This window comes from Eriocheir sinensis, chromosome 15 (assembly GCF_024679095.1).
Source record: "Eriocheir sinensis breed Jianghai 21 chromosome 15, ASM2467909v1, whole genome shotgun sequence".
Lineage (NCBI taxonomy): Eukaryota > Metazoa > Arthropoda > Malacostraca > Decapoda > Varunidae > Eriocheir > Eriocheir sinensis.
In genome coordinates, this window is record NC_066523.1 from 5,904,015 (window position 1) to 5,920,763 (window position 16,749).

Consider the following 16,749-nt stretch of genomic DNA (forward strand, 5'->3'; position numbering starts at 1 on the left):
CACCCCACCTTCAGCATCAGTTACAGGGAAGCCCGCAGGCCCCCTGGCCCCGCACTCCCACAGTCTTACTTGGGAGGTGAGTGAGTGTGGGGTGTGGTGGCACTCAGGCGGTTCGTGGCAAGCAACGCTGAAAACATTTTCCTTTTCTCCTCGTTTTCTCAAGTAAGTTGACAACAATTTAACATTTGAGTATCGAAATATGTCTAGCACACGCGAGGCTGAACAAACACCTGGGAATGTGTTTTGCCCATTTCTCAGAGGAGAAAGATGAGACTGATTATTGCTGTACATTGCATGAGAGATTAATTTAAATGAGCTCTGATGGATCATTCTTCATATAAGTTTAATTAAATTTATCAATTTATCAACTCCGTAATGCTCTCGTGGCAGATTGATTTAACTTGTCTTAAAGAGAGTGAGAGAGGTGACTGCCTCAAGTACAGCAGTGTGAAGGAGTCTGTCCAGCCACGCACAGGACTTACGGTAAAGCCCCGTTCACACTGTGCCGACCCTTGGCCACGACTACCTACGACTCTAGGGTACACGAGGTCTTGGGTGTTGATGTGAAAGGGTCGGGCATGTCTTGAAAGGTCTTGAGACTGTTGCCGAATACTGGGCCGACGTCGTGACGGGAGTCTGGAGTCGTGAGGGTTAGAACGACATGCTGACAACTAGTTGGCCGAATGTCCCAGGGCCAGACAGTCGGCAAGACACCAAGACCCCAATAAAACCTCACCCCCCCCCCCTTCTTGGAGTGTGGGAACCAATTTGTCAAATGGAAAAGCCGCTGGGTTGTCGTGGCCCAGAGTCGGCACAGTGGAACGGGGCCATGAGTAAAGCCTGCATAGTTGTGGACGCAGCCTGTCGCTCAGTGGTGAAATCTGAGCCGTCTTGTGCAACTGGCATTTCCTGGCTGAGTGCAAACATTAATTACTGCACGTTCAGGAAATGCCAGTCGCACTTCTTGGCTGGAGTGCGAATATTACTACACTACACTTCAGAATGCTTTTGATCCAGAGGTACAGCTGACATGAAAGGTAAGGTAGCAGAATATGAGTATGGTCGCGTGAATTTTAGACAGAGGCATAATCGTTCTCAGACATGACCTTGGGGCGGGTCCCTTCGCAGAAGCAGAGGCGGAGCTTCTATTTACAGCTAAAATTTATTTGTTTTCTTTTGGTAGCTTCTCATACTGATGATTACACATGAATGTATGTTATGAATCATTAATTCCAATTTGAATCTCATCTGGAGCCCGTGGGTTACAACTAATCAGAAACTATTATCATTTACCTTGGTCTTTGGTTACAAGCCCCGGGAAGCGGGACCCACGGCTGCGTCAGCAGGCCTTTCATCTGTCTCCACTCCGCCAGGAAATCAAATCCAAGTTGAACATTTTAGATTTACTATTGCATTACTCACCCATATGTAGTGTTCATTTTTTATAACTTCAATTGTAGTTTATTTCTCATGATTAGGCTTCCGTCACACATTCACCATCTTGACTCCCGACGTTAGAATATGTGCTGCCAGACTACGTTACGACTATCGTATATAGACCACGTCGAAACGACGTTGTTGGGACGTTGTTGATATGGATATCCAAGGGTCGTGGTTTATTGCTGACGGGTGTGTGAATGATGTACGTCGGGGAGGGCACCGATTGCTTTGAAATTTCCATTATCGTCGGTGTGGCCTGACATCGGGAGTCAAGATCTTGAATGTATGACACTAGCCTTAGTGTAAATTTACATGAATATGGTCTACTTACTCTTAAGAAAATCGTCCCTTACTTACTCAACTTCAGGTACAGTTTCAGTATGGAAATATGAAATATTTTCAATGTTCGTATATTTACGTCTGAAAACTCTAGTGTTATTAATCTGCTACAAACCTAATTGGCAAGAAACACAAGGAGCAAGGCAACACAGTGACTGAGACATAGAAAAAAATTAAAGATAACACCTTTTGGTTCGGCAGGAGTGACGGCGCGGCACGATGGGCGTGGAAACATGGCTGCTGCTGGCGACGGTGGCGGTGCTGGCGTGGCTCTACTCCAGGTGGCGTTTCAGCTACTGGGCCTCAAGGGGCGTGGCCTCCCCGCCAGCCCTGCCCTTCATCGGACATCTTCACAAATCGATGTTCATAAACAAGAAGCCGTGGGAGTTCCAGACTGAGGCAAGATTATTATTACCATGACAACTCAGTGCCTAATTGCTTATTAGTATAACTTCCATGTTACATTGTAAGGCGTGTGAATATATATATATATATATATATATATATATATATATATATATATATATATATATATATATATATATATATATATATGTATATATATATATATATATATATATATATATATATATATATATATATATATATATATATATATATATATATATATATATATATATATATATATATATATATATATATATATATATATATATATATATATATATATATATATATATATATATATATATATATATATATATATATATATATATATATATATATATATATATATATATATATATATATATATATATATATATATATATATATATATATATATATATATATATATATATATATATATATATATATATATATATATATATATATATATATATATATATATATATATATATATATATATATATATATATATATATATATATATATATATATATATATAAAAAAGGCACAAAATAATAATAAAATAAAATAAAAAGCCCGTTACACGCTGCTCACAAAAAGAATCCAAAGAGGTAGCCGAAAGAGAGGTCAATTTCGGGAGGAGAGGTGTCCTGATACCCTTCTCTTGAAAGAGTTCAAGTCGTAGGCAGGAGGAAATACAGAAGAAGTCCGCTGTGCTTTAGTGCTTGGTTTACTGTCTGCGTGAGGTGCATGGTTGAAAACCTATTTCGAAAACCAGAATGCTAGGCTGCTTAGAAGCCAGCCTCTCTGAATTTTGTTTGTGATTATTTTTGTAAATTTGTAGATAAATGACAGTATGGTGATAGGACGATAAGTTATTTTGGTCACATGATCATGACTGCATTTCCCTTTTTTTTCCTGGTTTACTATATATGGCATCCTACACCTTCCCCGGGAGCTTTTCCGCTTTTCATACTTCCTGTGCTCCTTTAATTTCACCTTTAATTTTTGCTGGAAAATCTGTGATATCCACTCCTGCTTTATTCGGGGCCTGAACCCTGTCGGCTATAGTTCACCATAAAACTATCCAACGACCTGTATTAGTTCGTTCCTGTCGTACGTGAGTTGACCTTTTGGTTTTATTATGTCCCAGATCTGCTTCTTCCCTATAGTGAATTATTTCTTAACTGGTTTTACACTAGAATCTGAAATTAGCGCTTCGTTGATTATGATCGTGCTGAACTTTGCCATGTCTACTTGTTTTTCTTCTCATGTAGTCTATAGTTTTTATAAGTTCTGCTGCTATTTTATCTTCAGCTGATTGTGCTCTTCATGTTGTTTGCGTTTATCCATTAGCAGTTTAGTTTCTGAATAGACTTTACAGTGATTTTGTTTTCTTGCTTTACATCCTGCTGGAAGTGCAGTTTCTTTCAAAATTGTTGTTGAGTTTTCGTTAATTACTTTAATATCAAGATTTTTTTTGTTTTTAAAGATAGCGTATGTCTTGGTGATTACTATTTATAGGAATTCGGGCTTTCTATTATGTAAGCTCATGATATTTGTTAGTTACTTTCTTACAAAGACATTTCTGCCTTCTCAGATTGATCATGATTTCTAATTGAACTATTCTGTAGTGACAACTAACATTTACGTTATGGAGGACTTACAAATTGTATTAGGTTCTGCCTGTTTGTGAGGAAATAGTCAATATACTTATTACTCCAAAGGAGATTTCCAAGTCCACCCTCGGTGCGCCTTTTGTTAAAGAGTGAAGTTTTACATTTTGTTTTCATATATTTTTTTCAGTATAATTTACAAATCAATAAAATAATTGTTAAAATGCTGACTCGCTTTTTCTTTTCAGTTGCGCAACAGGTTCAGGGACCCGTCAATGTGTGGCCTGTATGAGCTTTTCAAGCCTGTCTTGATGGTCTGGGATATTGAAATGTTAAAGCACATTCTTGTTAAAGACTTTGATCACTTCACTGACAGAAGACAATTAAGTTTCGATAGTGGTGGCCATGAAAGAGATAAAATGATGATGGAGATGCTGTCAGTAAAGACAGGTCCCCAGTGGAAGGGTCTGCGGGCCATCATGTCTCCCACCTTCACCTCAGGCAAGATGAAAAGTATGTACCCTATGGTGTGCGAGAAGGCCGATGCTCTGGTCAAGTTTTCGATGAACCAAGCAACCAAACAGCCTCACGTGGACATGAAGACAAACTTTGGCCGATTCACAATAGATACAATTGCATCTTGTGCGTTTGGTCTTGAATGCAATTCTCTGGTGAATGAAAAAGCCGAATTCCCTCGTAAGGCAGAAATCTTTTTCAATCTTACAGGAGTAAGATTTCTGAAATTTATTATCTTGGCAGTTGCTCCTAAAATCTTAAGAACCTTCGGTATTAGCGTAAATCCCCCGGAAACAGACTTCTTCATCAACGCTGCGAAAGCGACCATTGCAGCCAGGAGGGCGGGGCAGAAACGCGGAGACTTTCTGGACCTGATGCTGGAGGTACTGAATGACTCCGACAATCCGGACAGTAAACACGGTAAGCCATAGTCACAAGTAATTGGCACTGACAAACTGCAAATAAAGGTTGTTATCTTTCCCGGTGAGAAGCTTTTGTGAGAAAGTTGCTGCTGAGTTGCTACCTGTTATTAATAGGTTGCCTCAAGGTAACGTGCAAGAAGGGTTTCTGTAAGAAGCTTTTTAGAAAAGCTGCCTTGATGTAGCCGTTTAGAAAGGTTGCCTCGACGAAGCTATTAGGAAAAGGCTGCCTTAATATAGCTATTAGAAAAAAAATACTTTGACACTTTAATTAGGCTACTCCGACATAAATGATAGTCGAGGATTATCTTAATGTATCTATTGGGCAAAGACTGACCCTAAGTAGCCAATGGAAAGTTCCTCGAAGTAGCTACTGGGATAAGGTTACTCAAAGCAGTGGTTCCCAAACCCATGGTCGCTACCCAAAAGAGGGTCGCGATAATGTTGCTGGGGGACGCTGGAGCGTCTTGGAAAAAAGCCATAATTATAACTATTATACTATAAAGACCGAGCTTTTAAAATCAGTTAGGTCAAATTCAGATTTTTTAATAATGTAGTTGAATTACAATTCAGTAGGACAGCACAAAGATTCTCCTAAGTATACTAACAAAAGTAGATTTGTAAAAAAGCACGTATAGGCTACACATACAGTACGGCACGTCATACAAGTAGCATATACGAATAATTCTTGTCCACCGAGCAGACAGCGAGGAGACGAAGAATAAAATCATAGATATCTGAAAGTAAAACATATACAAATAATTGCAAATAAATACCTGTTCACCCATTTAGAGTAACCAGGCCAGGTCAAGACTGTATTTAGGGTCGCAACCAAAAAAGTTTGGCTGAGTGGTTAGCGTGCTGGGCTCACATTCACCACGCCATGGACAACGTCTGTTCGAATCCCCATGCTGCCACCTGTGGGATTTTTCAGTCACCGCCGAGTGGCCCACATGCTGTACAGAAGACCACCCATCAACCCGGACTCTAGAAGAAACCGTCCAGTGAATCAAGAATGAGTTCCGGGGGGCAGCATGAGGCAAGCATAATTGGCGCCACTATAAAAATTACCTACGCCATGACGGTCTTGGGCTGACCATCTGGCGGTATTTTATTTTTTTATTTTTTTATTTTTATTTATATTTTTTTTTACAACAAAGGAGACAGCTCAATGGCACACAGAAAAGGAAACTGTAATAAAAAAAAAAGCCCGCTACTCGCTGCTCCTAAAAAAGAATCCAAAGAGGTGGCCGAAAGAGGGGTCAATTTCGGGAGGAGAGGTGTCCTGATACCCTACTCTTGAAAGAGTTCAAGTCGTATACAGGAGGAAATACAGAAGAAGGAAGTTTGTTCCAGAGTTTACCAGCGTGAGGGATGAAAGAGTGAAGATGCTGGTTAACTCGTGCGTAAGGGATTTGGACAGTAAAGGGATGAGCTTTAGTAGAAAGTCGTGTGCAGCTTGGCCGCGGGAGGGGGGAGGCATGCAGTTAGCAAGTTCAGAAGAGCAGTCAGCGTGAAAATAACGATAGAAGACAGAAAGAGAGGCAACATGGTGGCGGAATTTAAGAGGTAGAAGACTAGCAGTAAGAGGAGGAGAGCTGATGAGACGAAGAGCCTTAGACTCCACTCTGTCCAAGAGAGCTGTGTGAGTGGAGCCCCCCACACGTGAGAAGCATACTCCATACGAGGGCGGACAAGGCCCCTGTATATGGATGGCAACTGTGCGGGGGAGAAGAACTGGCGGAGACGATACAGAACGCCCAACCTCGAGGAAGCTGATTTAATGAGAGAGGAGATGTTAAGTTTCCAGTTAAGATTTTGAGTTAAGGATAGACCGAGGATGTTTAGGGTTGAAGATGGTGACAGCTGAGTGTTGTCGAAGAATAGGGGATAGGTGTTTGGAAGATTGTGTCGAGTTGATAGGTGGAGAAATTGGGGTTTTGAGGCATTGAAGGACACAAGGTTCCTTTTACCCCAATCTGCAGCCTCCAGCCTGGAGTTATGTAATTCCTGTTGAGAGGGTCTTCTGTTGAAAGAAATTGAATAATGCAGAGAGGAGTCATCAGCGTATAAGTGGACAGTTTGTTATGGAAAGAAGATCACTGATGAATAATAGGAAGAGAGTGGGTGATAGAATAGAGCCCTGTGGAACTCCACTGTTGGTAGGTTTAGGGGAAGAACAGTGACCGTCTACCACAGCAAAGATAGAACGGCTGGAAAGGAAACTGGAGATAAAGGAACAGAGAGAGGGATATAATCCAAAAGAGGGCAGTTTAGAAAGCAAAGATTTGTGCCAGACTCTATTGAAGGCTTTCGATATGTCTAGCGCAACTGAGAATGTTTCACCGAAACGGTTAAGATAGGATGACCAAGAGCCAGTTAAGAGAGCAAGAAGATCGCCAGTAGAATGCCCCTTACGGAACCCATACTGGCGATCAGATAGAAGGTCTGAAGTGGATAGGTGCTTTTGAATCTTCCGATTAAGGATTGATTCAAAAGCTTTAGATAGACAAGAGAGTAGAGCTATAGGGCGGTAGTTTGAGGGATTGGAACGGTCACCCTTTTTAGACACAGGCTGTACGAAGGCGTACTTCCAGCAGGAAGGAAAAGTAGATGTTGATAGGCAGAGACGAAAGAGTTTAACCAGGCAGGGTGTCAGCACGGAGGCACAGTTTTCAAGGACAATAGGAGGCACTCCATCAGGTCCATAAGCCTTTTGAGAGTTGAGGCCAGAGAGGGTGTGGGGTTCTTGAAAGGTCTGGACTTCCGAAAATCCCGTAAATTCTCAGCAATAAAAAATAAAAAATAAAATAACTGAAAACTGAGTTATCAGACTCACAGCCCCTCTAGTCCTTATTTATTTAAATATCTGACTTCTCACATCTCTCATAGGGTAAGCAAAAACCAGATAAACCTGCTCTTAAGTTTATTGAAAACAACAAAGAAACTCGCTGGAAATTAAGAATAATTAATTAAACCAAGCACACAGCAACCTAGTTATCTACGTTAACACATCCTAGCAAATGGTTACTTAGCTGTAGGGGGAGAGGAGGGAAGCCACACCCTGATTTGCCTCGTGTCTGGAACCTTGGAGTCCTTCTGTCCTCTTCTCGTTCCTTGCTGCAACACGCCGTGCCCTCCTTCCTCCCACGGGCTTCCCTTGACCTGAGTATACAATCACTCTGGAATTGTGGATACTAGACGGCAGGAAAACCCCACGATGGAAAACGTGGTGTGGGAGGCAGGAGGTAGGGACGTCTGCTCGCGGCCGAGTCTGGGCGGAAGATGCTTGGAAGATGGCGGCCGTCCCACAATGCTCAGGCCGGGCTACGCCGTCAAGATGCCAGCTCTCGCCATACGGCATCTCGTTTTCTGTGCAACACATACGCTAAAACGCCCTAACGGCTATGGATTGTTATTTATTAATAACCTAACACATGCAATTGGTCATAGTGGATCATGCATCCCACACATAGCTCAGCGTTGGCAGTAATAACGAATATGATTTGAAAAGCTCGCTGCTCCCTGAATAATGAAATCATGACAGAGTCACAGAGGGCATAGAAAACATCATTCTTAAGAATCTTAATAACAGGCATGAAGGAGTCAGAGGGGGGGGGGGGGGGATGAGTTGGAGGAATATACCCAGAATCGTCCAGAGTGGAGTTGTTACAGAAAGTTTGAGTGAAAAGTTCAGCCTTAGAGATAGATGAGACGGCAGTGCTGCCGTCTGGGTTAAGAAGAGGCCGGAAAGAGGAAAAGTGAAATTGGAGGAGATATTTTCGGCTAAGTGCCAGAAGTCTCTGGAAGAATTAGAGAAAGCAAGGTGTTGACATTTAATATGGATAAAGGAGGTTTTGGTAACGATTCCGGGCGGGGATGTGAAAAAAAAAGGCAACTCAGCACAGGATGCCATTCGATATATATCTATGAAATCATCATTACTATTACTTTTTGTTGATGCAGTGTTGAGCGACACGACTCTTGTGGCCCAATGCGTGCTGTTCATCATCGCCGGCTACGACACCACTGCCTCCTTGTTGGCCTCTTCCTCCTTCCTGCTGGCTAAAAACAAGGACGAACAGCAGCGCCTCCGAGACGAGGTGCGGCAGATCGTGGCCGAGCAGGGCGACCTCACCTACCACGGCATCATGGAGAACAAGCTGCTCGACGCTTGTCTACAAGGTAATCACATTAGTTTCTTTCTCATCATCTGATGCATCCGGTGTTGCTGATTTCGGCTAGAGGCAATGAACCTTATGATTTAAAGGATATGGTCTTCTGGTACGCTCATAATGAATGAAATCTCGGTCACTCATTTCAATTTTCTTTATCAGAAACTCTTCGTCTCTACCCACCGGCTACAGGGTTGGAACGTTCGTGCACCAAAACTTACACGTACGTAAGATAATCTCCAGTACAGGGGAATGGGTCGAAAGCACACTAGTTTCATGTTTGCAGATAACGAAGATGAATAAATACTAATAATTTATTTTACTTAAGTTCTTCATGTCCTCGGCCTAGTTATCGCCGTCTCCCATTAGACCTTTTGAATGGATCATTGGTCTCCCTAGGTTGCCTGGTACTGACCTGACCCTCGAGCCCGGTGACCTGGTGCAAGTGCCAGTCTGGGGCATCCACCACGACTCCCGCTACTGGCCAGACCCCGATGCGTTCATTCCAGATCGCTTCCTGCCTGAAAACAAGAGCAACATACAGCCCTTCACCCACATCCCCTTCGGAATGGGGCCCAGGAACTGTTTAGGTGACGACCCTTAAATAGAAGCTAATCATCACTTGTTCCAAAGATCTGCTTGTCGAAATAACTGTTGAGTTTTAAGGAACACCAAGTAATGTGTTCCTTCTGGTGCTTACAGCCATGCGGTTTGCCCTAATGGAGGCCAAGGTGGCGCTGGCCAAGTTGCTGCTGGAGGCCGAGCTGGAGCCGGCGCCGGGCCACGAAGACCTTGTTGTGACAGGTGCAGGAGGCCTACTGCGTCCAAAAGATGGAGTAAAGTTGCTGCTGAAGCCACTCAAGGAAGAGTAAATCACAACATGAGCATTTTGCCAGATAGCAGTTGGAACACTACTACTACCACATTAGGCCTATTCAAATATACTACGGCAAGGCTAATAAAAGCTCATGAAGAATCATGCTGAACCCTGTGTTGTTTTTCACCAATACGCACAATCACTTCACCTAACTATAACCGTTTACTGCCCATACATTCCATTACTCAAAGTTCTATTAATGCATGCACGAAATATATGACTAATCTTGTAACATGTGCCACCATGACACACCTGTGGAATATATATATATATATATATATATATATATATATATATATATATATATATATATATATATATATATATATATATATATATATATATATATATTGGGATGCACTGAACCAGTATATCAAGTTCCGGCCGGAACCAGAACTGACCTGAACTTTTAAAATTCCGACTGAATTCAGGTTGGAACCGGAACTAGAAAAGTACTATATATATATATATATATATATATATATATATATATATATATATATATATATATATATATATATATATATATATATAATATACTATTTATTTTAGTACTGAATATGTTCTCTAGTTTCGGTTCCGGCCGGAACTTCCGGAAAACTGTGCAGGTAGCACAAATAGGTTGTTGAAACGGCAACGTAGTAGAGAGGCAGTGGGAATTTTGACTGAAATAGCTAATGATATTGATAAGTATGGTAATAGTGAAACAGCTGAAAAGAATCAGGACCTAATGAAATTCTAGAAAGATTCTGCATTAGTTTTCCCGCATTAGCCAAAGTTTCCAGAAAGTATTTGTCCTGTCCTGCTTCTTCAGTCTCCTCTGAAAGCCTGTTTTAGGAAGCAGGCAATGTATACGAGGAGAAACGCTCTCGCCTACTTTTTTTTTTTTACGTGTACGCCTATAGCGCCGGTAGGCTTTCTGAGGGGTCTGGATGGTAGTCGTAAAGGAGAACAAATTCTTTTTTCTCCATCAGAATGTTCCTTGAAAGAAGTTGAATAATGCAGAGTGGAGTCGTCGGCGTATAAGTGGACAGGACAGTTTGTTATGGAAAGGAGATCATTGATGAATAACGGGAAGAGAGTGGGCGATAGGACAGAGCCCTGTGGAACACCACTGTTGATAGGTTTAGGGGAATAACAGTGACCGTCTACCACCGCAGAGATAGAACGGCAGGAAAGGAAACTGTAGATAAAGGAACAGAGAGAGGGATAGAATCCGAAAGAGGGCAGTTTAGAAAGCAAAGACTTGTGCCAGACTCTATCGAAGGCTTTCGATATGTCTAGCGCAACTGAGAAAGTTTCACCGAAACGGCTAAGAGAGGATGACCAAGAGTCAGTTAAGAGAGCAAGAAGATCGCCAGCAGAACGCCCCTTGCGAAACCCATACTGGCGATCAGATAGAAGGTTAGAAGTGGAAAGGTGCTTTTGAATCTTCCGGTTAAGGATTGATTCAAAAGCTTTAGATAGACAGGAAAGTAAAGCTATAGGGCGGTAGTTTGAGGGATTGGAACGGTCACCCTTCTTAGGCACAGGCTGTACGAAGGCGTACTTCCAGCAGGAAGGAAAGGTAGATGTTGATAGGCAGAGACGAAAGAGTTTGACCAGGCAGGGTGTCAGCACGGAAGCACAGTTTTTAAGGATAATAGGAGGCACTCCATCAGGTCCATAAGCCTTCTGAGAGTTGAGGTCAGAGAAGGCATAGAAAACATCATCAGGAAGAATCTTAATAATAGGCATAAAGAAGTCAGAAGGGGGATGAGTAGGAGGATTATGCCCAGAATCGTTCAGGGTGGAGTTCTTACAGAAAGTTTGAGTGGAGTTCAGCCTTAGAGACAGATGAGACGGCAGCGCTGCCGTCAGGGTTAAGGAGAGGAGGGAAAGAGGAAGAAGTGAAATTGGAGATATTTTTGGCTAGGTGCCAGAAATCACGGAAAGAATTAGAAAAAGCAAAGTGTTGACATTTTCTATTGATAAAAGAGGTTTTGATAAGTCGGAGAATAGATTTGGCACGATTCCGGGCTGAAATATAAAGTTCATGGTTAGTAGGAGTGCGAAGGCTCCGGAACCTTTTGTGAGCTGCCTCTCTGTCTTTAATAGCACGAGAACAAGCATGATTAAACCAAGGCTTTTTAGCATGAGGAGAAAAGAAAGAACGTGGAATGCATGCCTCCATTCCAGAGACAATCACCTCTGTGATGCGCTGGGCACACACAGAGGGGTCTCTCTCCTGGAAGCAGTAATCATTCCACGGGCAATCGGAAAAGTACATCCTCAGATCGTCCCACCGAGCTGAGGCAAAATGCCAGAGGTATCGCCTCTTCGGTGGGTCCAGAGGATGAACAGGAGTGAAAGGACAGGATACAGAAATAAGGTTGTGATCGGAGGAGCCCAAGGGAGAGAACAGTTTGACAGAGTAAACAGAAGGATTAGAGGTAAGGAAGAGGTCTAGAATGTTGGGCCTGTCTCCAAGACGGTCGGGAATACGAGTAGGGTGCTCAACCAACTGCTCTAGATCGTTGAGGAGAGCAAAGTTGTAGGCTTGTTCACCAGGCTGGTCAGTGAAAGAGGATGAAAGTCAAAGCTGGTGGTGAACATTGAAATCTCCCAAGATGGAGATTTCAGCGAAGGGAGAGTGAGTCAAGATGTGCTCACTTTAAGAGTTCAAATAGTCAAAGAATTTTACATAGTTAGTAGAGTTAGGTGAGAGATAAACAGCACAGATGTATTTAGTAATAGAATGACAATGAAGTCTTAGCCAGAGACATCCTAGAGTTAAGTCAAAGTATGTGCTTATCTTTGTATTCATTCATACACACACTGGTAATATTTCTGTTGTGTCTGATTCATTAGTTTGAATGAAATTCTGTTGTGAAAAACAGTCAGATATTCGTGTCACTAGTAAAAATGAAACTGGTAATGTAAGTTTTGCCACCATGAAATATACACAAATAGATAAATATGAAAGCTCACGAAGTCACAATAAGTGACATCACCTGGTTTGCGCAGTAAAAATATGCTATTTATGGTATCTGATACCCCCAAAATGGTGTGTAGGCTGGCTCGGGCCACGGAGCTACAGCCAGGCTGTAGCTCCGTGGAATCCTTATAACCAAAAACTAACTAAAATTATGGGTATTCTTTTTCTTGAACAGAACATTGAATAAACAACAGAACAATAATATGAAAATACGTATAGCCTATACGTATTTTCATATTATTGTTCTGTTGTTTATTCAATGTTCTGTTCAAGACAAAGAATACCCATAATTTTAGTTAGTTTTTGGTTATAAGGATTCTTTACGAAATACAATTATAACGTTACCTCCTACTAGTTAGGAAACGTACTGAATCCTGGATCGGCTACGGTGATGTCAGGTGCGCCTATTGGACTCAATCAGTCAATCGGTATCAGTCATCAGAATCAGTTATTTAATCATTCTGACTTTTCAGTTATTGTTCAAAATTAAATACTAAATAGACAGACTAAACTACTCCACTGCGAGTCTTCTTTAACCCGCGCGGTGTCGGCCATTTCAACCCTGGACCCGTCCGTTGTGCCGGCCGATTTTTCATTGTGCTATTTTAAGCATGTTTCCTTTATTTGGATAGCCAGGATAGGCATTGAAGTATTTTTTTTATTTTGACTACCGCTACCGCAGTATCGCACACCGCGTACCGCATTGGGAAAGAAAAAAACGAGACCGCACTACCACAACCGCACAGCTCCGGAAAAAGTACCGCACTACCGCAACCGCACTACTGATTTTTCTGTACCGCGCCCACCTCTGACAAAAAGAAAGAGACAGAGACAGGAAGAGAAAAAGAAAGAGTGGAAGAAAGAAAGAAAAAGAGAGAAAGAGTGGAAGAAAGAAAGAAAAAGAAAGAAAGAGTGGAAGAAAGAAAGAAAAAGAAAGAAAGAGAAAGAGAAAGAAAAATAAAAGAAAGAAAGAAAGGAGAAAATAAATAAATAATGAGAGAAAGAATGAAAAATATATACAGAAAGAAAGAGACAGACAAGAAGAGAAAGGCTCAGGAAGTGGGAATATGCCTCCTGCTCAGCTAAAAGTGTTAGATGGACAACGGCCCCGACTGTACAGTTAAGCTGGAGGTCCAGGCAAAGGGAACATGTCCTCGGAGGAAGCAAAGATTGAAGAGCTTTAATAGAGAGCTACCAGGAACTTTCTGAAGCAGACGAAGCACTTGGTAAGTAATACCGTCATCGCCGGGGGCAGTGGTGTTTGTACGTACAAGCTAGGGCACGTCGCAGTTCAGTCTCCGTTAAGGGGGGGTTGTGAATGGTCGGCCTGAAGAAATTTCCTCTTTCTTTTGGGATATGAATGAATATGATGAAAAAATAATACAGTGCTATGCAACATGCAACGCAACGTCCTGCAATGAGCTTCCGCGCGGCGCCACTGGCTTGCAACCATGTTTTCGCCCCTTTTTAAATTTAGGATTTTTTTCATGGTCTGTCATGGTACTCTTAGGCTCTCTCACACCACTAGTCAAGAAAATGGGAAATGTTAGCAGTCACTAATATATTTACGTATTTATCTGTGAAAATCGATATATATAATATTTTTTTTACATAAATCCAACAAAACACTATGTATCCGCCTCAAATATCTTTTGAATTATATTTTATTAATTTTACACAGTAGAAGACCGTTTTTTACTTTGAACTATGGTCAAAATCGAGTACGTGGATTTGTGACCCCGTAAAAAAGACGTAACAGTGGGTAAACAACACAGCCTGTGTACACATCCAACGAAAGTAAGTTAATTAAGGAAACCATGTCTGCTTTTTCTTCATATCCTAATGTACGTATCACGTGGATTTCAAGTCCCTAGTTGGAATAGGTAAAACACAAAAAATATTTCAACTTCATCGCTTGATATCTCAAAACCATGATTTTGCACTTTAAAAATTATATCCTCCGTTGCACTTTTTGTTATACACGTATCTCCAACTGCAGCTTTTGAAAGTATGTCTAAGGAATAGGGTTTGATATCGGAACTGTGTTTGAAGTTGATTTTGATTTTTGAAAACTATTTGTCAAATTTATTTTTTTTCCATCGAAATTTACAAAAAAAAATTTTTTTTACTGTTGTAGAAAACTTACCGATAGCAAACGTTAATCTTCCACCCTTCCTGATTAAAATGCTTTTTGAATGAAAGAAATCGGCCCGTAAGTAAGGGAGGAGATACGCTTAAAACTTCAGGAATTTAACATGGGATTTGAGATTTTACAACACCCCCTTAATGGTAACTCATCCTCCTCATCCGAATTAAACAGTGCAGCCATCAGGCGGAGGCTGCGAACGTTGCGTTGGGAGGAAATTTAAGTGCCTCTTGAATATGAACAGGAAGATTACATACTTGAGACTGTGTGACCAAATATTGGTGAGGTTCTGTGTGGGCATATTCCTGTGGGCTGTGGTGGAGGGCGCAGGTGGGGGTTTTCATGATGATCCTGTTTATTAAATGCCACATTATCCTGACGCTAGTCGAGATAATGTGCGCTACGGCGCCGTATCTCTGCATTCCTTTCCCATATTCAAAACTTTTTAAGGCCGCTGCCTTAGGGCGCGCAACGCTGCAAGGCGGCCGCGTCGCAGTGGCCAATCAGGGGCAAGTTCTAGTCGGCAAATAGGAAGCGTCGAGCAATCGCGAGATATAAACACAAATCAGCGGTTGTGCGAACGTTCCCGCGGTGCCCACCCTCACGACAATGGAGTCTCTCTCTTCACCCCCTATACCTTGCCTCCTACGAAGAAAAGGAGGCCAAACTTTTCGGAAGAGGAGCTACTAATGCTAATAGCACTGACACAAACCTAACCGAACTGACCCTACCTTTGTTCATAACCTCAGACATTCAGACTATTCTATATTCTATATGCAAGCTAACACCACTTTTGTGAAAAGTTACCTTGAACATTTATCAGCACTATGGTATATACGTATATACAACACTTGCAACACAGTGATGGCCCTGCTCACCCAAGCGTGCAAGATAATACGTTGCGAAGGATGGGGGGTGGATCCCCAAGTTTGTAGGCTTTAGGAAGGGAAATATGAGGAAAATGGTGTCGTGCGCGTAAACTGCATGTATATTTGCCCCGTCTTCAATTGTGATGCTGTCCATAATTAAGGTATGAGTGCATAGGAACATGGCAACATACCTATCTACTAATTCTTTGCAACTCCACGTAAAAAAAAATGTATCATTGCAATTAAGAGGCAGTGGGAAGCCCCCTCACAAGTTTTCACCAAACTTCCTATATATATTACTGTATTACTAAACATGTTACTGGTAGTTCATTCACTTCTTACAATTGTATAACTAGTATAACTACGTAAACATCGTTTATATGCATTTCCTTCCTGTATGGAGGCTGTATGTTCCACTTGTAGCAGCGAAGGCATGCAGGGAATTGAGCACTACCCGCCTTAACCTGCGGCGCCGTAGCTCTCCTCAAAATGGCCGCGCCAGTGTTTCCAGCGGAAGCGCTACGGCCGGACTTGCAGCGCCTTAAGCAGATACGACGCCGTAACTTCGTTTCGGAATCCGCCAGCTTGTTTTTAAAGGAGTCAATCGTGTTACATTGGACCACTGACGGTGGGAGCTTATTCCATTCTCGCACTACAACGTTGGTGAAGAAAAATTTGGTGCAGTCTGAATTTACTTGTCTACATTTGAGTTTTATGCCATTGTTCCTCGTTCGCAAAGTGTCATCGATCATAAACAATTTTGTTCTGTCTACATTCGTGAAACCATTAAGTATTTTAAAATATTCGATCAGTTTTCCTCGGAGGCGACGTTTCTCAAGAGAGAACATGTTAAGGGTGGAAAGTCTTTCTTCCTAGGATTTGTTGGGCAAGGAAGGGATCATTTTTGTTGCCCGACGCTGAACACCTTCTAATTTAGTAATGTCCTTTGCATGGTGAGGAGACCAAAACTGTACCGCATATTCAA

General features: G+C 41.8%; 1 protein-coding gene across 1 annotated transcript; it reads left to right on the top strand.

The window, feature by feature from the left end:
* On the top strand, nucleotides 1–9,881 carry LOC126998830 (cytochrome P450 3A41-like). Its single transcript, XM_050860965.1, has 7 exons — nucleotides 1–162; nucleotides 1,981–2,178; nucleotides 4,034–4,721; nucleotides 8,687–8,905; nucleotides 9,058–9,118; nucleotides 9,295–9,485; nucleotides 9,598–9,881. Exons 2-7 carry the CDS (start codon nucleotides 1,999–2,001, stop codon nucleotides 9,765–9,767), a joined length of 1,509 nt encoding a protein of 502 aa, XP_050716922.1. The 5' UTR covers nucleotides 1–162; nucleotides 1,981–1,998; the 3' UTR covers nucleotides 9,768–9,881.
* The last annotated feature ends 6,868 nt before the right edge of the window (nucleotides 9,882–16,749 follow it).

Bases quoted from the DNA above. Each gene is read 5' to 3' on its own strand.
- LOC126998830 (XM_050860965.1), top strand. From the start codon at position 1,999: ATGGGCGTGGAAACATGGCTGCTGCTGGCGACGGTGGCGGTGCTGGCG. The intron at 4,722-8,686 runs GTAAGCCATAGT...TTGTTGATGCAG, and splicing joins CAATCCGGACAGTAAACACG to TGTTGAGCGACACGACTCTT. The intron at 9,486-9,597 runs GTGACGACCCTT...TGGTGCTTACAG, and splicing joins GGGGCCCAGGAACTGTTTAG to CCATGCGGTTTGCCCTAATG.